Genomic DNA, 24,238 nt, shown 5'->3' on the forward strand with positions numbered 1-24,238 from the left:
CCATACAGCAAGATATGATAAAAGAAGGACTTTTAGACGTTAAGCTAGAGATTTTGCAAGGTTGAATTACATACTTGAGAATGTATTCGTCATTGGTGCCTCTCCAAGGAAATTTAAAGTATTGAAAAGCGAAAAAAATAAAAAAATGACATAAAAATAATAATATTTGTCATCTGAAACTCAGTTGCTATTCAAATTAAACAGTTGTGCTTTGTGAATGTTTCTAATAAACCTCTACTGTGTATTGTAAGAGCTTTCCATTAGTAACACCCAACGTTTATGCTCTTCAAAATTACCATTACAATCTTTGAGTAGTTAAATGTAACTCTTTTACATGTGAACGGTTTGATGATATAGATAGCGATAGGCCTATGGTACTAATGCACATCAGCTCAACACAGTTAAAAAGCTGATTGTCACGGACTCAACAGTCTCTATATAACAACTATTTGATAAGCACGGACAAAAATAAACCAACAATAGTCATGGTTAGGACTTCTGAGGTAGTGTTTGGTCTCGTAACTCTAATTATTCTGAAAAGTAAGTAAAATAAGACATTTATACTGGTTAAAATTTAAGTTAGAACAGTGAAATTGAATTTAACTTAAAATAAACTTTATTATAGATTAAAGCTAAGGAACAGTCCGTGAAAAATGTCTACGTATAATAATTTGCACTGGAGTTTAAACTTTGAATTGAAATACTAAAGCGAAGAAAGAGTCAGTAAAGAATTAGGAAAATTTCATAGTTTACTACCTTTTTCCAGTGCTATTACTACAATATTGACGTAAATAATCAATACTGACGTGACGTCACATCTATATAGTACATCTTTAGCCCATAACAAAATGAATGATCTAAAAATATTTTTACTTTTCAGATGGGGAAACTTGTAAACCAAAGATGGATGTGTGCAAAACTGAAGCATGCGAGTCCTTATGTAAGTAAAATGAATACAATAAACGTAAGTTCGTTATTAAGGAAATACAATCTGATTATATAAATATTTATGTCCAACTAGTAAACCTGTTACTCATAACAAAAATATCAATAGCAAAACTAGAGCTATAAAGTATCATGAAGCCGGATTGAGGCTAAGCTTAATTGAATAACTCTTGAATCAACTAAATTAAGATCAATGCTAATTGATAAACAGTAGTCAAACAACATGTCCTATGTTAATACAAATGTAAAGTTCATTATTACAAACATATGTACAACCGTACTACCCTTCGACAAAATTTACGCAAACTTTTGGATTTTGATTGTCTCCTCATTATAATTAATGATAATAATTGTCCCCATCAGTTATAATTTCCTAGAAAAAAATACTAATAGCGTAAAGATAATTGATAATTATTTTGATGGAAAAATACAGTGGCGTGGATAATATAAGATTTACCAAAAGTTATACGCGGATTTTTAAAATCCAAAGTCAAAAGCATTTTTACATTTTCGTCCTGAAATTGATAAAAATATTTTGTTTTATTACATGACATAAAAAAAGCAAAACCATGTTTTTTGTGCAGCTCAAAGAATGCTCAGTTCCATAGACTTCAGTGCCAGGCCTTGCGATGACTTCTACAGATTCGCTTGCAGACGTTTTGAGGACACTGCTGAAATAGATTATGACCAGGTAAGCGGCTGTTTTTAAAAGTTATTTTCAAATTTATAAATCATTGATAGCACTAGCTACGCATGTCAAAGATTTGACTTTCCAAAGGCAAAAGGGCAAATTTATAAGGTAGCTTACTGGGGCTGTTTTATGCCCTATAAAACAGCCCCAGTAAGCTACCTTATAAATTTTTCATGTTCAAATCACATAGATAGGTGTTTCCGAATTGTACGGACATATTTAGTGGACTTGTTCCCTGGGCTAAGACAAACATAAAACCATAAGTATGGGTCTAAAGTGCCTAGATTTCTGTCTGTCGGTCTGTTTGTGATTTTTATAAATTATTTTCTATCTTGGACATTTATCAAGATAGAGATTTAAAATTTTGTATAAATGTGTAGTTCTAAAATTGAAAAGAACTGTGAAAATTTCCCTCCACTATCTCCAGCCGTTTCAATATGGCGGCCATTTAAAATCTGTAATGTCAAATTTCATAAAAACCGTATATATTAAGAAAGTTCTTTACCTTACCGAAAGGATAGAGGATTTTAATACAAATCGAATGAGACCTTGTTTTTAAAATCGGATGAAAAATAACTGAGTTATCAGAAGTACTACCTAGAAGTACTACTTAGAAGTACTACCATACTAACTTGAGAACATGGTAGTCCTGTTAAATTGCGTAACCGAATGTAGAAAAGTTATTTTTCATCCAATATTTACAAACACGGTCTCATTTGATTTATATTAAAATCCTCTATCCTTTTGGTAAGGTAAAAATGATCTTATATTTACGGTTTTCATGAAATTTAGCATTAAAGATTTTAAATGGCCGCCATATTGAAACGGCTGGAGATACTGGAAGGAAATTTTCACAGTTCTTTTCAATTTTAGAACTACACATTTATACAAAATTTTAAATCTCTATCTTGATAAATGTCCAAGATAGAAAATAATTTACATGAAATGTTTTTTATGGACACCCTGTATATGATTTGGGATCACGTTCACGTTCTTACACTTACTGAAAATATGGAGGCCCTACTGTGGTTACAACAGAAAGACCAAAGAAATATTAAAATCCAATTTACATTTATATTTTATAATGTCTTTCAAATCAATAATTTAAAGAATACTAAGCAATTTATTAAACAAGAAACTATGAAAAATCAAACGGTTTTTGGAAGCCACTCTCTTAACTGAATGGAGTAGAAGGATTTTATAACAAGATTCTTTTCAAGTTCCGGATACTTTCTTGATATCCGAACCTTATTCACAATTTAAGCTACTAACCTCCCTAAAAAGTATTCTCGTATAATTGACTTCGGAATAGCATTATAATTGGTGTAATTGTTAGAAGTTTAAACGGGATAATTAATTATAACTTTTCTTACCTGCCACCGTCAGTCACTGTTATATTTCTATTGAGATTTTGAGATGTAATGATTTCGTATGGTTGTCAATAATGAAAGCCGTCATATACAGGGTGGACAAATTGCACCCCATTTTCATTTACAAATTACATTTTCCAATTTCAAACACTTTCAAATTATAACCCTCCCCAAAAATTCCTTAAGTCCCCTTTTTTGAGAAACACGTTTTTTTAACGATTATAGCTCAAATATGGGAAGAGCTAGCAAAGATTTGAAAGAATTTTCACAGAAGGAATTAAATTTTTTACAAGACACTCTTTTTTTTAATCGCACTCTTTCACCTTTAAAAACAACCTACTTGTAAAATTTGTAAAATTTCTTGGATTTTCGACATGTTAAAAATTGTTTAAATGCTTTTCGGACTTATAGTCGTACTTTTAATAATTACAATATTAAAAGAAAAGTGCCTAAAGTGACATTTTAAAATTGGGACCCAGAAACAAATTAAATGGCAGATTTTCAATAAAAAAAGGTCGCTTTTTATCGCTTGGTGGGCCATACCATTGTGCACGGATAGTCTGATTCACTCAGTATATAAAATTGTAGATATGTGTACTGGATTATATATTTCAGGCCGAGAATTCATCAATTCCTCAAGTGAAAGTCAAGCTCCAGGAACAACTGAAAGTTATTCTTTCTGAAAAGCCCAACCCTGACGATCCATTGCCGTATAGAAACTTGAAGAATCTATTCTCACTATGCATGGACGAAGGTGAGTGAGAAATCGAACAAAATAATTATTCATATATAAAACAACCCCTATAGCTGGAAAATAAAAAGTTTGAAAGTCTAGCCATAAAGATTGTTATTTGTTTAGCACTACAAGTAAACGAGTGATGCAATGAAATTTTGCAACATACAAGAACAACATTGTGCTCTCAGTATTAGTTTTTGTTCTAATTTCCAAATCCTTATCCAGAGGCCATCAACAGTCGAGGTATAAGCCACGCTGTAGCCTTGCTGCAGAAAGCTGGAGGATGGCCTGTGTTGGGAAACTGGCAGGAAGAAAACTGGGATTTCCTTGACACTGAAATAAAACTGAGAAATCTCTCTATTGGAGGTGGCAACCTCTTTCACGTCTACATCTCGATCGATACCAAGAATACAACCCGCAGGATTCTTATGGTACTCTATAATAGAATTTTATCTTATAAAATGTGTGTACTGTCTGGTTTTTAGTATGCTTTGCATTATATTTATATATTGATTCCAGCAATTTTATATCATTCAAAACAAAAGTTTTTACCATTAGAAGTGGTTGATTATATCATTACTATACTCCCTTGGAATTATGAACCGGTTTAGTGTCCTCTTGAGTCTTGACCAAATTTAGCACAACGAAAATTGTGTTAGGTTTGGGACAGAGATAAAGTATAACATGAAATCTTGTGATTGTAATGTTTTGGCTACTATCATTTTGTGTGCATGGCTTTGCCTAGGATAAACCAATTATATATTTAATTTGATTCTGTTCGTATTTAAAACTGACTAACCGATATTGATAAATACTTTATTTAGTAAATTGAGTGGTTTACTATTTTACCATTAATTGTATAGTAAAGAGAACCTGTCATTAACTTTACCGCTTCCATTCCGATATATCCTTTACAATTTATTGTTTCTTTCTTGAGAATAAAAACCTAATTCACCAATAAAATTTTGAAATAAATTGTAGAATGAATTTAAATTAGACATATCATAACAAACATTTGTATTTCATGTTATGAGGTATCATATACATTATGTGTTATGTTACGTATAGATGAAACTAGGCCTAAATAAATAAGAATGTATGAGTAAGATGCCTCGTGTAGCTTTGTTTCCAACCAAGCCTAGGAGTTACTGTAGCAAGGACCTTTTATTAAAAGCCTGATGAAATACAACTGGTCCAGATTTATATAATAAAAAAAACTACAGACTTTTCTGAGGATGGAGCCTTCGTCCTTAAAATTGCTGGGTGATTACTGTTACCCCTCAGCTACCCACGATCAAGCGTTTCCCATGTTTCACTAATACTTCAGTTATTATATTTTTCAATGTGACAGGTAGACCAGGCTAATCTAGGCCTTTTCCGAGATTATTTGATCAGGGGAGAGGAGGACCCTGCAGTGAAAGACTACTACAACTACATGGTAGATATGGCTGTGTTGTACGGGGCTGACAGGGAAACTGCTAAAAAACAGCTAAGGGACTGTCTGCTGTTCGAGATAGAACTTGCCAAGGTATGATTTGAGTTTTTCTATCAATATTTTGTAAATGGATGTCTTCATCTAAAATATACCACTAGTCAAAGTTGGCTTAAAGATAATCTTGGTAATGAAGACTGTCATATATACGTTGTATCAGCCTTATACTTCAGTCATTTTGATGAGTTGACATTTTAACTACCATTGGGCCCCAAAATTAATGAATTTTGTACAAGGTAAAGGCTTATACTGGTTATATATGTTTTGTGTAAATTTGTGGGAACAAACAGAAAACACGACCATTAGAGCGATTGCAATGTTAATAATACATGTAGTACAAAACTTGGACTAGTGGTATCACCCGTACTAGACGTTAAGATCTTAAAATTTGAACATACTACAAACTTTGAAATTTAAAATGTATCCTACTTATTTACATGTCTTCAGTAAAATCAATTACACATTTTATAAATTTGAGAGAAGTTTAAATTTGTTAAACCTCTTCCAATTTAAGCTTGGATATTCGAGAAAATACAAAATTCTTCTTTGTAGTCTTGCTAAGTTATACGATTGAATGAGCCCTTCACAGAACCTTAATTCGTCTTAAGGGTTGTCTACGCTGTATAATATGTGTTTAAATGGGAAAAAATACCAAAAAACATATATGAATTGGTACAAATATTTTTACTTTTAGTCCCACTGTCACGCCCAAAAAGTTTTTTTCTCTCCAACCTATTTTCTATGTGCATATTCTTTATCGGCTCTCAAGAATCTCAAATCTTTTAGCTAGCCCATTTCAGCGTCACACCTCTCTTAAGAGTATTCAGACGACTTTGAATTAATTAGTTATTTTCAAACTGGGACGGTGGCGTTGTCCTGTAATCCAGCTACTAGGAGGTCACGAATTGTGGATATTTATAGGCATGCACTGTGGATGCGATACTCACTTGTGTGGATTGACGTCCGCACTAGTTAGTGCTACGAATATCCTCAGTACTATCCTGCAGATAATTAGACTAATTAGTTAATAATAAGGCAATAATGTGGTTTGGTTTCCACTATAAACAGTAGGTCCATTAGTTGCTATTAGCTTTAAGGGCTATTAATTAACAGCTGAGTCTAAATAATATGATAGACTTAGTCACTAACAAGACTGCAAAATTGCGCCACTCATCTTCACTCATCCTTTACTCATATTTAAGTTAAAATACAAACATAGTGGCGGCCCCATCTTAAATAATTGATAATTTATAATAATTGAATTGATAAACTTAAAAATTTTTCAGTTAACTGTTCCAAATGAAGAACGGAGAGATTTTGACAGAATGTACAACATTTATACTCTTCCTGATCTCACAAAGGAGATTCCATGGGTTGACTGGAAGAAACTTCTCAAAAGTATCATGCCGGAAGACGTTCCACTACGGGAAAATGAAATGATGAACGTGAAGGAAGTCAATTTTCTGAAGGAGTTAGAAAAGTTGTTGTCTAAGCACCCAAACCAGTAAGTAAACCTCAAAACACTACTTTGCTTCATATTAATATCTCAATACGTTAACACGTTGACACACTATCGATCCTTTCTCTGACCAAGAACCCGAATCGAGAAGGGAGAAGGGAGTTCGATAGTGTGTCAGGGGTCCGTACACCGATCCGGACGGAATGATATTAATAGTGTGTCACGGTATATTTTTGTCCGTTGGTTTGATATGAACTACTTTGGTAGCCGTTCTCTGGCCCTAACACCAAGCAGAGATCATCAGAGAGATGCTCTGCACTATGTTGTGGAAGATTTTTTACTTGTAGCATAATTTAATTAATTGATATGTAAAACAACTTGGAGCATTAATATTTGGACACATGTTTTGTTGTAAATAGTGAAACACTAAAATACATCTAGTAGTGTGTTTTCTTCTAATTGAGCCGGTACTGTAAATACTCACGCTGCAGCAAACCTACCGACTAAGCGAGTTTCAATTTGTCTGAATTTATTTGAAATTAAATCTATTTAATTAACTTAAGGTTTAACGAGTTCCTAGGTTTGCTGCTACAAGAAAACTAATAAAGTGGGGGTTTTAGTAAATAATAATAGCTTAGTATAAAATAAATGAATTTGCCAAGTTTTATCAGATATATTTTGATCAACAAGCAAACTACAACATTTTACAGTATTCTCCATAATAATAACATTGGGGTTTTAAATTTACAATATTTTGCATTTTCTCCGTTACCAATAATCTTACAAAAACCCTTTTATATACCTAATTATTTTGTAAAGCTCTTTAAAAAGGTCTCGGTGGGTCATTCGCCTATTGTGTCTCGTGATGATTGGAGTGTCCAATCGAAATCGATTACCACTTGCCATCTTTTATGTATATTTACCGTCTTGTGAGTAACAGAATATTCGTAAACATATGTTTTAGGTGTTATCAGACGTTTCTTATATTTACTTTCCGTAAATTTAATAACACGTTTAATGCTGACTAAGAAGTTATTTGATACCGTTAACAGCAAAGAAACACATATAATTTTACTCCAGTCTACATTCTTCCATCATTCCACCTCATAAGTACTTATTTGTCATTGCTGTCTCAATAACAAAGATAACTTACAAAGATATCCAATTGTCTTGTAGAGTGTTGGCCAACTACATGGGTTGGCACGCTGCTAATGGATTGTCAGGAGCGCTTACGGATGAGATGAGGAACAGAAAGCAGGAGTACAAGAGCACCCTACTAGGTACCACGGCCAGGGATCCTAGATGGAAGGAGTGTGTAGGCGTGGCTAATAGAGAGTAAGTATTTTAAATTAATTGCTTTAAAAATATTGTAGTTTATTACTGAATTTGATTGAACACCTCCAGAGGCTGTTTGGGGGTTCGATCTTCGGCTTAAACTAAACTCATTATTGGTTTGGATTTCATTCTAAAATAAGGGAGTTTTTAATGCCAACGGTATAGAATACGCGAAAGAAAATATACTACTGTACTATATATATATACATATATATATATATATACTATTGTACATTTAGCTCAAATTTGAGCAATTGAAAAGTATTACATGATTTTCAAACCAATAATATTCATAATTTTCGACGAGTTTAAAGAGTCAAGTTAGAGATTATGTAACTAATGGAATTACTCACTTTGTCCATACCGGTCGGATATAATCATACATTAAAAATCAAAACCCCACCAGCAACCAGTATTCCAAAGCATGATCAAAAAGAACTCCATATATTGTTTGCATACAGGTTTAAATAGGCAAATACGTTTAGTTCCTTAACTCTACTCAAGCATGACCAGTTTCACAATTTTATGCTTTCAGCCTTAAAATAGCACTGGCTTCACTGTATGTAAAGAGGTTTTTTGACAAAACGTCGAGAAAGGAAGCTTTCGATATGGCGGAGAAGATAAGGCAGGAAATGTACAAAGTACTTCAAGAAGTGGACTGGATGGACAACGTAACAAGGCGAGTTCCTTAGTTGTAGCTTACCGATGAGGAATCAATAAGAAAAAATGAAAAAGTTTAAAGCACAATAATTAACTGTTTGCATTCTTATTACATTTTCTCTTTTGAGTTGTATCACAGACCATAGACCATTAGTGGTCCATTGTCTGTGGCTATATTACACATTGCTAATCTCTACTATAGGTATACCTAGTATAAATTAACCTGAAATGTTATTCAAGAATATCCTTTAAAATGTTGAGTTTCCAGACTTATTTATTAAGAAAGTAAACAATACATGCAAATGCCATTCTGAATTTATTCAATACATATCCATCCCTCACTTTAATTTTTGGAGGAACTATTACTGTAAAAAGACACGTTCCAAATAATTTATTTACAAAATTTCCCATCCTAATTTAAAATAAGATTTGATTTGGATGTGCATTTTCAGGTCCCAAGCTCTGTACAAGGTTCAAAAGATCCAGGAATACATTGGATATCCCGACGAGTTGTTGGATATATCCAAGATTGAGCAGTTATATGAAGGAGTATGTTGAAATACACTAGTCATTTAATTTTACGACACACTATGTTTACAAACTATCTTTATTTTAAGGTGAAACATTTTACATTAACGTATAAACTTGTTGTTCCTAAGATGACGAAGCCTTTACAGTTTGATTGGGTTTTTTATGGCCTTCACTTTGAATTACTTTTCGGATCTTTAAAGCTTTTGTTTTAGAGGTAGAAAAATATCACAGTTTAATATTTATGTAGTTTGACAAAACAATAACCATTAAATTTAAAATGTAGCAAAATAGCTTTAAAATGAGATATTTTATTCTTCAGACTCTTTAATGATTTCATCCTGTCCCAATTTTTTCTGCTGTTTTCTTATTCATTTTATTCTTCTGTTGATCTTCAGCTTCAGACACTATTAGTAGCAAACCACAATCCTCCTCTAGTGTTCTTGAGAGGTCAAACATCTCTATATCAATTATATCTGTACTCAACTAATCAGCTGATTGTAGCTGGTCTTGGACGGAAAACACTACCTAGAGGAGAGACTGAAGTTGTCCAGATGGGGAGAAAACTACGCCTACAGACAGCTGAGGGAACCTGTCAACAATACAGACTGGCGGGAACACAGTGATGTAGCCATAGTCAACGCCGAATACAAATCTTATGAGAACTCTATTTGTGAGTTTCAGATGGTTTTCTGTTGAGGCTTTTATGGACACACTACATTGGCTTTTTCGTATTTCAGTTATATTCTTGTGATATTACAGATGGTTTTAAGGCTTAGAACATGTAGAATTAAGTTTTTACATTACAACCAAGCCAAAGTATAAATTTTATTACTTTCCCATTTGTATCCTCTAGTTCCAATGTACATATGTTGACCAACGTCTCTTTCATATGCAATTCACCCTCCAGTTGGAGTCTAGTTGTGCTCAGTGTCAAAAAACTTAAGCCAGCAACCTTAATACGTAAAAAAACGTCTTATAAACCAGCCCTGCTAATTTTATTATTATGAGGTTCGGGCTGGTTCCCTAATTTGTTTACATTTATAATTCATACTTTCTCGTTCTAATTTTTTGAGATTTAGCAAGCAAAAACAAATTATTTTTAGTAATCTAGCTTATTGCAAATATCCAAATAATTTACGTTTTCCACAGTGATTCCAGCTGGCATTCTGCAGCTGCCATTTTTCGACGCAAAGCTGCCCAAATATGTCAACTACGCAGCGATTGGCTTCTTCATGGCGCACGAGATAACCCATGGGTTTGACGATCAGGTTGGTCTTGTTGGCGAGTCGGAATTTTAATACTTTTGCCTTTCTATGCCAATAGTTAAGCTCTAACTGTCCAACATTTGGCTTCTTAAAAAACTCGTGCTTTTAAGTAGTGTTTGATTAGGACAGAGGATCGCTTGGCTACATAAGTTTATGTTATTCTGAAGTCATCATCTCTACCTGGCTATAAAGAATGTCCAGATAAATCTTCTAAATAAAGGAATATATGTTTTTGACGTTTCTTGACAGTAACGCTGTTATTGACAGCAGTGCGAACATAGGAATATCACAAAAACTAGATATAAAAAAAAACAGCGAAGTGAAGTGCGCCACGTTTCCACGTCATAGGAAGTAGTCAAGGTGAGCAGTGCAGAGTGTGTCAGTGCCGTTTGTGTCAGTTAGTTTTAAGTATCTGCAATACTAAAATGCTCTGGGAAGGGAGGGAATGAGGTAAACGACGTGGGAAGTGGTGTAGGAAGTAGTCAAGGCGAGAAGTGTTGAGTGTGGGAACCGTTTGTAGCAGTTAGATTAATGTATATGCAATACTAAAATGCTCTGGGAATGGAGGAAACAGGGGCACGTCGTAGGAAGTGGTGAAGGATGTAGTAAAGGTGAGCAGTTAGAAGTGTGTGAACCCAATGTGGCAGTTCGTATAATGTATCTGCAATACTATAATGATATGGGAATTGAGGGAAACAGGTCCACGTCGTAGGAAGAAGTGAAGGAAGTGGTAAATGCAAGCAGTGTGGAGTGTGAAACCACTTCTGGCAGTGTATATGCAATACTAAATTGCTGTGGGAAGGGAGGGAAACAGGCCCACGACACAGGAAGGGGCGAAGGAAGCTGTCAAAGGGAGCATTGCGTTGTGTGGGAACCTTTGTGGCAGTTAGATTAATATACCTGCAATACTAAAATTATATGGGATGGGAGGCAAACAGGTCCACGTCGCGTCGTAGGAAGTAGTAGTTAGATACATTAGTTAGGTAAACATATTTAATTGTTAATCATTTTTAGGTGATATAATACGTGCAGAACAGGCTTACTAGTAGTATAAGAGTATAGGTTTAAAGAATATAGGGTTAGTATGAGAATAAAGGTATCCCACGTGTGTGTTAGTGAGTTAATAAAACCCGCTTTTATGAACTACTATCATTTTATGATCCTGAAATTCCAGTTCCTGTTTAACATGATATTTTGTCATGTCACAGGGTAGCCAGTTTGACTTCAACGGAGACCTCAAGGAATGGTGGACCGAAGGCAGCAGGAATATATTCAACGAGAAGAAGCGATGTTTCATAGACCAGTACAGCAACTTTGTGGACTCCAAGACTAGTTTGCATGTAGGTAGTACTCACTGACAGTATACAGAGATCCCCTTCACTGCTCCGAAAGGCAGTTTTTTGGGAACAGTGTTTGCGGATCAGAGTATTATGACTTTCTATGGTTTCTTTTTTTTTTATTTATGCATTATGACTTTCTAAGCAGTGCCTGACAACGCAAGCTCTTTTGGAGTTATGCTTTTCGGAACAATGTCGCACTAAGATTGAGCACACGCTGTCATTTGTCTATTAACGTATGAGCCCAATGATTTTAATACTGGCTTTGGTTTTAATACTGGTATTAGTGTGTTGAATGTATTTTGGTGTGTAATATTTATTTATGGCTCCAAAATCAGGATTGATACACCATGTTCAGAACGCACTACTAGACCTGAAACACACACTTTAAAGAGGCTTACAGAAAAGGAAAAAAACAGTGAGAAGTAACCTAGCAGTATCAAATTAATTAGTATCTGAGAGATATAGAGTTTGGTCTTGAGGATAATTTCCACAACTGTTAGCTGGACGAGGATTATGTGTACACGTTCTTGTCTCTCGGAGCCGAAGAAATGTGCTAATTATTGTCTTATAAGCTAGCTTTGGGTTTAATAATATGATCCTAGAAATATCCTCTTTCGAATTTTTTGAATATAGACTCTAGAAAAAGATCAATAATGTTGCGCCTAAAGCTTTACTGCTTTAGGTGGTTCTGAGCTTGCCTAGTTGCTTTACCATAGCTGCACAGACCACAATGAGGTTTGCAAGAGAGAATAACGTGGTGTTTTAATCTACAGGAAAATGTACAACCACCACTAAATGTTCCTAAAACAAATCTTGTTCCCGGAAAAAAAAACTCAACTCAATTTCCAGAACTGTTCTTAGATCTGATATTTTGTTAATTATTTTTGGCCATGAATTTTTCAAATCATATGTTTGTCACTGACTAAGATAATCTGCCTCTTAGCCTGGGCCACGTGCTCAATAACAGCTGCTTAGTTAGGTAAAAAATCATCATTGACTTATCTGAGGATCTAACAGACAATGTTATAATTAGTAGGTGAACACTATAACATCTCAACTTCATTGTTACAGCTCAACGGCATTAATACCCAGGGTGAGAATTTGGCGGATAACGGTGGTATCAAACTAGCCTACCGAGCCTACAAGAGACTCAACCTAAACGAGCCTCGTCTGCCAGGACTGCAGAACTACACCCAGGATCAGCTGTTTATGCTCAGCATGGCCACCATGTGGTGAGTAATGAAGTAAAAGTCAAAATTGGAAGTGAAACAAGTAAGCTAGTTAAACTTACTAGCAAATTGTAAGCCAATTTTTAACCAAAGCTACGAATAGGCTATTAGGAAAAATGTAATGTATCATTATTTTCCTGGGTCCTCAGATTATTTGCCAGCTCCGTCAATGCAACCGTAAATTTCCACAGAGATTATGGTTTAGTAAAAGTGGATGCCATAATTCACATACAATTCAAATCATATCGTTTGAACTCATCATGTACTGGTCTTCTTGTCTTAGGCAACAATTTTGTACAGAAAAATTATAAAATGTAGAATTTTGCACCCCTCGACAAATATAACCTGTAAGGATGCTGACCTTGGAGTTTTACCTAAAGATCCCCGAAAATATGTTTAAAAATGAACATTTTGATGGCATTCATTGACTAGGTTGACAGCCACTGATGAGCTAAATAGATCAAACGTAGTCACTCAAATAGTTTACCATTCTTATTCACCTGCTCGTATTTTATAGGTACTTATACAAAATACATCCGTTGTTTACTATCTCGGTATCCTAATGTTATTCACGTATCTTATACACTTATGAAGTACATCTATAAATTATAGTATTACGAGACGTATTTTATTCTATTATATTACTATAGGGAACAAATTTTGTAAAATTCTTATGTGTTTTTTTATATTGTTGCACTGACAAGATATAGAGTAGTGATTACATCCATTTTTCGATGGATAATGTTGCCACGGAGAGATCTAACAAGAAAACAACGTAGCTCAATACATTTGAATTTTGAATTCATGTAATTTAATTAAGGTGCACCAGATATCGTCCCCAGATACTCAAGCTCACGATTACTTCAGATGTTCACTCTCCAGCAGAGTTCCGTGTCAACGGTCCACTCAAGAACTTCCCTGAGTTCTCTAAGATCTTCAGGTGTTCAGACAATGATGCGATGAACCCTCGACATAGGTGTGTGGTTTGGTGACCTTACTTCTACCAGCGACATTAAATGGAAAAGAAAATTAGTAAACACATCCTGTATGTTGTCTATGGGAATAGTTAAACTATTGTTGTAAAGGTATGATCAAATCTTTTAAACCTAAAACTCCATAAGTCCAGTACTCAGACCTTTAGTTAACAAATTAGTTTTTTCAGCTACATTCTAAGTTTCCTGCGATACTGGTCCACCAATAAAATGTTTAGCTCCAAAATTAACTACGATTCCTAAAATGACAACAATATTCTTCCCCTTGTTTTTGAAAGTACTGTTTAATCTGTTAAACCTCCATAATCAGATCTTGCTCATAAAAGCATGAGTCTCTAGGAGGGAGGGTAATTACTATAAGGAGTAAGATTTATCTCTTGGTACTAAATTAAAAGTTTTTAAAGTAAAAAATAAACTTCAGCATGAGCATATTCTCTAAAATACTCTTGAATGATGGATTAGCTGAAGACAGATAAGTTCAATTCAAGCCTATATTGTTTAATATAAGTATAATAAATTCTAACACAATTATCTGTAATAGGTAATACCCACTGAATACAGCTGTCCATATAATGTAAACTATAAAAAAGTGCGTACAAATTGTAAAACCTACCTTTAAATAAAAGTAAAATGCCAGTGTACTCAAAAAATATAGTACAAAGTGAAAAATTGTAGTTGTATTGAGCAAAGATTACACTGAAGATTACCTGATATAGGGGAAAAAAGTTTTGATCAAATAATGATTATTTTACTTAGCCCTCTCCCACCAAAACTTCATCCTTAATTACTGAGGCAATGCATTGTTAGAACACTTTGGTTTAATAGGAAATATGATGTTTATCTATAGATAGGCTATTATTAATTAATTAGTAATCAATGCATTAATTTTCAGTTTGTACTGTATTTTATAATACAGTGCATACTGAGGATGGTTTGTCAAATTTGATGGATAAAATACATTAAAATTTGATATCTTCAGTATTTGGTAATGCTTTTAGAGAAATGCTTTTAGTATGTTATATAACATTACTTTAGTAAGCAGATTGGAGAATTTAGGTTTTACTTTATATACATTATGTTAAAGGTATGAGCCCCGTGAGTGTAATATAATCATTTAGTTATAACTCTAGCGAGGTAAGAAAAAGCACAATAAATCTTAGTAATATGTATTGCACTGTAATAAAATAATACTGAGATAAGAAAGGTAATATATTCGTATCTTATCCTGAGTAATTAATATGGTACTCGGATATGTATTGTACTGTATATATGATTGTTAATGTATTGTAATTTTATTACAATTTGTGATATAAAAACCAAACGTGTTTTTCATTTTCATTATGTTTGCCTTATTTTCCTACGCGTTTCAGTTTTTAAGTGTTCAATTTTTACACATTATAATTTATACCTACTCTTAAACCATCATTTAATGGGTTTAGAATGGAAATAGGTAAAACTATCTATACACTTAATACAACCCGTTTACTGTAGATAATTTTAAAATAAACCATTGTTAAATATATATATACTGCCCAATTATTATACTCTATGTGATGGAGGCGCGCCAAGCCACGTGATAGACGATATTTGCCGCCAATATGACTGCTGGTCGCTAACTACCACTCTACCACTATCATTAAATGGGGTTTTGATTTCCAGAAGACTTGCTATGTAGGCAGTTTCGAGCACATTATTATCACATTGATCAACTCAGAAAATCAAAGACAAATAAAGTACAGAATATGGCTCAATTTATAGAAGAATGATTTGGTTTATTCCATATTAGATTATTAAATACATTATATAATGATATACATCTGCATATTATTATTATAAATTACATTATTTAGTGTTAACAACATCGTGGAAAGCTTTTAGGCACTAGCCATTGCTCATTTTCTACTCGTGTCGTTAACTCTTTACGCAATATTTTGCGTAAACTATAAAAGCATTGTTTTTTTTTTTTACTTAACAACACAGGTAACGGACCAATGAGGGTCAAGGATTGAGAGAAAAGAAGTGAAATTGTAATGCTTCAAACTTCAACTAATCAGTCAATTTATTTGTTGAGTGGTGCAATTAGTTTTTGGTACAATGATTTGTTCTATCACTATCAGTGGCAATTAGAGGTTATAAACAAAAACATTACCTTCCAGTTATGAATAGTGATTTTTAGCAATTAGAAAACACTCGTAGGTAAAGTTGTGTACGCAACTCGTGCAAATAGTATTAACACAATCGTAGAAGCTTTTTTTAACACACTCGCCTAGGTTCACATCTTAAATTTATTGTCGATACTACTATTAACACATTATTCAGTGACGCACTGCCTCCTAAGGGGGATGGCCCGCTAGAACTGAAATGGAGCTGTTTACCAAGTTTCACAAAGATATCTTAATTTTTTTATAAATAAACTAGCTGACCCGGCGAACTTCGTATCGCCTAAGTTATAGGTTTCCCCTAAGACAGACCGATGGAAAGAAAGTACCGTTACGTTTAATTTTCAAGATGATCTCGTTCGCATCGCTCAATCACGTCCTGGTTGAAGTTCGTTCGCTACGCTCACTCACCTTTGGGTTGGAGCTCGTTCGCTGCGCTCACTCACCTTTAGGTTGGAGCTCGTTCGCTGCGCTCACTTGCCTTCAGGTTAGCTCGTTCGCTACGCTCACTCGCCTCCAGGTTGAAGTTCGTTCGCTACGCTCACTCACCTTTTGGTTGCAAATTAGCTGTTGTCATAAATGTAAAAGAAATAATAGTGCTGCACCCTGTTGGTAATCCTTGTAACTTTAATGCTATTGAACATCATAGAACAGAACCAACTTGTTTAATTGAAACAGCTGTTAAGATTCATTAATTCCATTTCTCATAAGGTTAACATGGGAAACTCCAGAGCCACTGGGGCGGAGCCCTTTTAAGAATTTCGAAACGGGAAATAGTTTACGTCCGATTCGCATACCTACAGAATTTACATACCAAATTTCATAACGATCGGTGAAGTCGTTCCGGAGGAGTTTGCAGACAAACACTGTGACACGAGAATTTTTCATATTAGATAAAAACATAAATACAAAATTGTAGATATCTCGCTAATGATTTGTTTTTCGAAAAAAAAATGTTACACAATACACATACGGTAATTTTTGTTTTATTTAGACCTAATAAATCTATTCCTGAGTGCATTGTAGGCTACTTACTTACGGGACCCCTGTTTATTACTTAAATTGAAATTTTTTTTCTACTTAATTACAGCACCTGGGTTGTTATACAATTTAGTATTCTTCAATGTTAATTTATTCCTTCTTCGATATACATTTTTTTTATACTGACACAAATTCACTGTTAGCCTACTCTATCAAAAAATTGCATTCTTAAATAAATAGGTAGCTCTAGGTACTGTTTGATACGTGTTTCTATATTTTCATCGGTAAGTAGGACTATTTAAATTCCAAAATACACATTATCTATATATATATAATACGCTAAGCCGATTTTTGTAAACAGAACTCCTCCCTCATTTTTGGACCGATTTAATTGATTAAAGTGTCAAAAAAAGGGCCCTGATCTGTAAAGTGTTTTTCATTTTTTGAAATCTTTATTAGTTTAGGCAGGATCTTCAATCAAAGTTGGGCTTTCTCCCATAAGATTAACATGGGGAATCTAAATATTTAATTGGAAACTCTCCACTCATTTGAGAGAACGGTTGGACGTAGAAACTTGGTAGAGGTGTCCAAAGAAATGTCTTGGTCTGTAGATGAGTTATCAAAAGAAAAACAAAGTAAATTCCCTTAGGGCTCTGCACCAGAAACCTTTAAAGATCCCTCGACAGATTTGTTTACATTTTGGCCATGTGGATAATACTTTTTAATGAAACAGCTATTAATTGTTGAATTGTATTTTAAACAACACACATTTTATAGGGAGTTACTGAATTGTCCAAAAGAAGTATTTGCAATGTTATTTTCTGATTTTTAAAATTGATTTTCTTCTGTATCATGGCATGTTTTGCAATATAACGTTCCATTACGAAATCAGTGAAAAATCTTTTCATCACAGTAACTCTTACAATTATTTCTTATTGAACTATCTTATATCTATTGTACGGGTTGGTGTCTGCCTTTTTCACCACTTTTGGCTATATTTTATAATACTATTTTAGACAATTCATCATAGGTTCGTGAGATTATTGTCATACATGTTTTCAATCACTGGAAAAATCTTCGATTGTGCAATACAATACAAAATAATACAAGTACAGAAGTGTCTTATTAGCTATAACATTAACCCCACAACCGATTTCTCAAAACTATACTAGCGGGTAATTCATTGGCACAGAAGTACGATATCCCCAAAACCAATTTCTCAAAACTATACTAGAGGGTAATTCATTAGCACAGAAGTACGTAAAATTATATTTGTTTTTTTCATTGTTTGTTAGATATTAGATGACGAAAGTTGTAAGAGAAAAACTGTTTTGTAAAATTGACTTAACGCTTGAACCAATACAGACAATTTATTTGATTTATTTATTATATGAACTGATGCGACGTGACGAAGGAAAAATCAAACTTACACTGTGACGGATGGACCTCCCTTTGAAGTTAGAACGTGTCTCCCCAACAAGCATATATTTTTTCTCAAATAAAATAATAGATTAATCTTTATTACACTAATGAAATCGGGGAAGTTTTTAACTACAAAAGATCCACCAATACGATTTTAATACTATTTAAAGGTTCTTCCAGAAGAAGAGATACCAGTTAACATACTAATAATAACTCCGATGACGTACGGTATGGAAAATATTTTATTCGTTGAATGATCAACCACATATTTTGGTAACTAACGCAATCAATATCATTATTGTTTTTAAACTTATTACTCTTTAAACAATGCTAAATGCTCGAAATATGTATAATTTCACTCACTTTATGCAGTTAGATGAATAAGCGTAAGCCTTGAAAGTAACCGTCGATTTCGACGGGTTTTACATAGTTTATAATATTAGCATACGATGTTTCAAGACCAGAAACACTGTCGATAAATAGGAATAACATATTTTATATCCATTGATCATAGCGATGAATAATTAATTTTGTCCATCAATTATATCCGGCATGTAATGTATAAATTTAATTCTCTTTTATGACTTGGCGTGTAGTAGAGCGGTCTGCGGCTACTTACACGGGTCGCTGGTTTAAAATCCGCTACTTTAATAGCCGCCCTATGCCACTAACGTCAAGCAACTCCGTCCTCTTTTTGATAATACTATTTTGTAGAATTGTAGAAACAATGGTTATATGAATATCCGAGCATATTTTCTGACTTTAGAATTCCATATTACATGATAGTTTACAAAGCCCTGACGAATTACAAGATTATGATCGACACATATAAAATTTAGTAACAATATCTCAATGTTTCAAGACAATTTTATGAAAAATTCTATAATTCATAAAGGTCATACTGGAAAACATGGACAACTTGGCTTTTACCGTATACAGTGTGTAAATTAAGAATGGAAACAAATCTATATTATTTATTAAACCAAAATAGATAGAAATATTCTGTTTGTGGCATTGATTTTAAACAAAGGTTCAGCAATATTTTACATCAAAAATAATTTTTAACCACCCCTAACAGGGTTTGGTGAGAGAGCGTAAGTTATTTTTCCAAATAACAACCCCTATTAAGTGATCGCTTGTTTTGAGGCGTTTGTCACAAGAAATACAATGATGCAAACCTGAGATATATCATGCCTAGCCAAAATGTGAAAAGCATCCACTCCACGAATTCAAAATTTGGAATGCCTGCCATTTTGGCTAGGGGTAAGATATCTACATCGGGTTTGCATAATCTTTTAAACCCTTCAAATAAGGAATCACACAATGACGCACACAATAGGCGTTGTGTTAGATAGTTAAATGTATAAGTAATTAATACATCAGCTGATTTATTATTATTAAGTTTGTTAGTAAATATTCTGCTTAGTTTGATGTGTTTAAGAATTCAATAAAATGGTTCTTTTATATTTTGAATATCATTTAGTGTAATTCTACATTGGTGACGATGAGTAAACGAACCAAAAGAAGAAATAGTTATTTCAATGAATAAGATAAGTATGAAACTAAAGAAGACGCATTACAATCAAAGATAGAGAAGTTCAAATGTCAAAGCTATGATGAGTCTAGTAGGTGGGATGATTATGAAGCACATTTTCTATTGTTATGTAAGGTAAAAGGATTGGGAGAAGATTCTCAGAGAGCAGAGGATGCTCGAAGGGATCTTTTGCTTGCCTATGTGGGTCCTGCACCATTAAGAAAAGTTTCAAACTTTCTGCTGCCTTTAAAAGTACATCAGGCTACGTGGGCAGAACTAGTTAATGGTTTCAGGTCAGTATACAAAGCTAGTAAAACTATATTTTCAGCTAGAATGGAATTTGAAAAAAGTATCAGAGAAAATAGTGAAAGTCTTTCAGAATTTGTAATACGTTTGAAAAATTTAGCAGATTTTTGTAAGTATGAGAACAAGTTTGATGAAAGAATAAGAGATAGATTTGCTGGAGGTATAAATTTTCCAGAGTTTGAAGTAGAAATTAGACAACGATGGCCTGATGGGGTAAAAGAAAATGGTGACAAGTTAACATCTGAAGATGTTTTTGAACTGGCCACTTCAATGGAAAGAGCTCGTCATGAGATATTCAAGAATAATGATAAACAGTTGGAAGTATCACAAGTAAGAAGAAACAATAAGGAGTTTAAAAGAGAAGTGAAATACAATGAAAAGACAAATCATCCATGTAGTAGATGTGGAACAAAGCATGAATTTGGTAAATGTCCAGCCTATCAACAAAAGTGTTTGAATTGTAAAAAAATAGGACATTTTGCAAAGGTATGTCGACAAAAACGAGTGAATAATTTGCATGAAAAGTCAGAAGATGAAGAATCTGAATCGGACTCACATGACATGAGGATAAACGATGTTAAAAAGGAAAGAAGACATATTTGTAAGGCACGTATTCATTTAAAGTTAAATAAGGTAGCTACAAACATGGAATTTGACTCTGGAGCTTGGGCCTCAATGATAGGTAAGCCTCTTTGGGAGAAAATTGGCTCACCAAGACTTGATAAGACTAATTAAAAATACGTGGCATATGGAAACAATATTTTAGATATACTTGGTGAATGTTATGTCAATGTTTCAGTAGGTGATGAGACACGAAGATTAAAAGTAGCAGTAGTAAATGGAAATGAGAAACCGCTGTTTGGTTTACCATGGATATTAGCCTTTAATATGAACCTCCCTCCTGATGTTACTATTAGTAAAGTAAAATGTAAGCAGAATCATAATCAATATAAGATGGATGATGTGAGGGTTAAGGAAGTACTAAAAGAATTTGAAGATGTGTTCTCTGAAGGACATGGGAAAATCAAGGGTTATAAAGCACGAATTCACGTTCGAGAAGATGCAAACCCTCAACATTTTTCAGCGCGCAGGGTTCCGTTTCCCTTGAAAAAACGAATTGAGAATGAACTTACAAGACTTGTAAATGAGGATATCATTGAAGAGGTAGATCCTGCTGCTACACCTATTCCCTGGGCGACACCAACAGTTAATGTAGAGAAGAATTATGGTTCAATAAGAATTTGTGGAGATTTACGAGTCACTTTGAATCAAAATTTGGTCCCAGAAAATGCAATTATTCCGACATTTGAGGAACTAACAAACAAAGTTGCAGGCGGACAAGAGTTTTCCAAGATAGACCTACGAGATGCATACCTACAAATGGAGGTTGTAGAAGAACACCGAAAGTATTTAGTAATAGCAACGCATAGTGGTTATTATAAATACAAACGTTTACCTTTTGGGATATCATCTAGTCCAGGTATTTTCCAAAGATATATGGAAAGACTCTTAGCTGGGATACCACAGGTTGGAGTTCTTCTGGACGATATTATAATAACTGGAAGGAATAAGAACGAGCATTTACGAAATTTGAGAGAGGTTTTGAAACGAATGAAAGAAGCTGGTATAAAAGCAAAGTCTAGTAAATGCAAATTTTTTGAAGAGTCAGTGACTTACTTGGGACATACAATCGACCGGAATGGAATACATCCTACTGAAGAAAAAATAAAAGCCATTCGTGAAGCACGGTCACCTACTAAGGTCAAGGAACTCCGATCATTTTTAGGTTCTATTAACTACTATGAACGATTCATTCCGGGACTTCATGCCATTTGCAGTGATCTCCATAAGCTGACTGGGACTAAATCACAATGGAAATGGTCCAACCAAGAAGAGGGGACATTTAAAAGAGTAAAAGAAATTCTATCAAGTAAAGACACAGTAGTGCCATACGAAGAAATGAGACCATTGGTAATGGTCTGTGATGCATCAGAAAATGGATTGGGAAGTGTACTAATGCACAGATATGAAGATGGACTAGAAAGACCAATTGCTTTTGCCAGTCGTACACTATTGCCCGCTGAAAAACAATATTCAAATATCGACAGAGAAGCGCTAGCTATTATGTTTGGACTCAGGAAATTTCATCAATATGTATATGGTCGGAAGTTTACTTTAGTAACCGACCACAAACCTCTACAACGGATATTTGGAAATATGCGAGATCTCCCAAAAGTTTTAAATAACCGTTTAGTGAGGTGGGCTCTCCAGTTGAATCAATACAACTATGACATAGAGTACAGAAAAGAAGAAGATAATGTGTGTGCTGATGTTCTATCAAGACTTCCGATTGAAGATTATCAACCTGAGGAGGCTCACATTGGTTTTTTGAATGTTGATAAGGTTAACTCTATCATGTCTTATGACCTCTTGAAACAAAATTCATTTACAGATAAAGCAATTAAAATGGCAAAAAACTTTGTATTGAGAAATACATGGCCCCCTGTTGTTCCTGAAATGTTGAAGTCATATAAACAGAGGAAAGATGAATTGAGTGTTGAAGATGACATATTATTGTGGTTTGGAAGAATTGTAGTTCCAGAATGCATGAGAACTGATGTTCTGAAGATATTGCACACAGGACATCCTGGTATTGTATCAATGAGGTCTGTAGCACGACACTATGTATGGTGGCCCAACATGGATAAAGATATCGAAGTTTATATCAAGAGGTGCACATCTTGTCCAGAGAATCGAGATAATGTGGAAGAAGTACCATTATATCCTTGGAATGTACCTGATAGAGTTTGGGAAAGGGTACACATTGATCTGGCAGGGCCAGTCAACGGATCTATGTGGTTGGTAGGTATTGATGCTTTGTCAAAGTGGGCAGAAGTGGATTGTCTCAAGACAACAAACTCTTCAACAATCATTCAACGATTGAGATCTTGGTAAGTGAAATTGTGACAGACAATGGACCTCAATTTGTATCAAAGGAAATGGAATCATTTTTTGAGAAAAATTCTATCAACCACATAAAAACAACTCCTTACCATCCTAAAAGTAATGGACTTGTGGAAAGACTAATTCGTACTTTGAAAAGACGGTTCTACACAACAAAGCAGGATGTTGGAGATGGAATGCTAGCTCTTCAAAATGTTCTTTTTAGCTACAGAAACTCGCCTCAGAAAACAACTGGTAGGACTCCGGCAGAATTGTTTCTCGGTCGTAGACTACCAACAATCTTTGACAATATGAAACCTAATCTTAGGAAAAAGATGGAGATGAAGCTTTGGAAAGAACAAGAGAGGGATAGCAAAAAAGTTCGAACTTTTGAAGAAGGAGAAGATGTGTGGATTAAGAATGAACATGGGAATGGTTGGTCAGCTGGAATGGTGAAAAATAAAAATGGACTGTACTCATATGATGTACTTTGTGGAGGTGTCATAAAAAGGAAACATGCGGACCAGATGAGACAAAGAATGGGAGCTGTTGAATCCGTGTAAAAAGAAAGAGGGGAAAAGTGTTAGATAGTTAAATGTATAAGTAATTAATACATCAGCTGATTTATTATTATTAAGTTTGTTAGTAAATATTCTGCTTAGTTTGATGTGTTTAAGAATTCAATAAAATGGTTCTTTTATATTTTGAATATCATTTAGTGTAATTCTACACGTTGCTATTTGGGAAAATAAGTCACCCCTTAACCCTCACTGGTTAGGGTGGTTCAAAAACATTTCTGATGTTAAAAATGCCAAAACCCTTTGTTAACAACCAATGCCACGAACAAT

The 24,238-nt window shown here is 34.1% G+C and overlaps 2 protein-coding genes across 2 annotated transcripts; both read left to right on the top strand.

Annotated features, from left to right (window-relative positions):
- Positions 1-886: 886 nt before the first annotated feature.
- LOC128989221 (neprilysin-2-like) lies at positions 887-15,325 on the top strand. Its single transcript, XM_054411094.1, has 14 exons — positions 887-940; positions 1,530-1,636; positions 3,622-3,760; positions 3,968-4,173; positions 5,094-5,270; positions 6,521-6,738; positions 7,870-8,028; positions 8,564-8,707; positions 9,141-9,237; positions 9,721-9,889; positions 10,369-10,487; positions 11,693-11,824; positions 12,896-13,056; positions 13,874-15,325. Exons 1-14 carry the CDS (start codon positions 904-906, stop codon positions 14,043-14,045), a joined length of 2,037 nt encoding a protein of 678 aa, XP_054267069.1. The 5' UTR covers positions 887-903; the 3' UTR covers positions 14,046-15,325.
- Positions 15,326-21,401: 6,076 nt separating this feature from the next.
- LOC128989222 (uncharacterized protein K02A2.6-like) lies at positions 21,402-23,402 on the top strand. The gene has a single exon (XM_054411096.1). The coding sequence runs from the start codon at positions 21,402-21,404 to the stop codon at positions 23,400-23,402; it is 2,001 nt and encodes a 666-aa protein (XP_054267071.1).
- Positions 23,403-24,238: the final 836 nt, after the last annotated feature.

Source organism: Macrosteles quadrilineatus, unplaced genomic scaffold (genome assembly GCF_028750875.1).
Source record: "Macrosteles quadrilineatus isolate MER2022 unplaced genomic scaffold, UCM_ALF_1.0 Scaffold_3__2_contigs__length_128488019, whole genome shotgun sequence".
In the NCBI taxonomy this organism is placed as follows: Eukaryota; Metazoa; Arthropoda; class Insecta; order Hemiptera; family Cicadellidae; genus Macrosteles; species Macrosteles quadrilineatus.

Coding starts and splice junctions, on each gene's coding strand:
- LOC128989221 (XM_054411094.1), top strand. CDS start 904: ATGGATGTGTGCAAAACTGAAGCATGCGAGTCCTTAT. Junction 5,271..6,520: donor TCGAGATAGAACTTGCCAAG/GTATGATTTGAG, acceptor AAAATTTTTCAG/TTAACTGTTCCAAATGAAGA. Junction 10,488..11,692: donor CCCATGGGTTTGACGATCAG/GTTGGTCTTGTT, acceptor GTCATGTCACAG/GGTAGCCAGTTTGACTTCAA.
- LOC128989222 (XM_054411096.1), top strand. CDS start 21,402: ATGGATGATGTGAGGGTTAAGGAAGTACTAAAAGAATTTGAAGATGTG.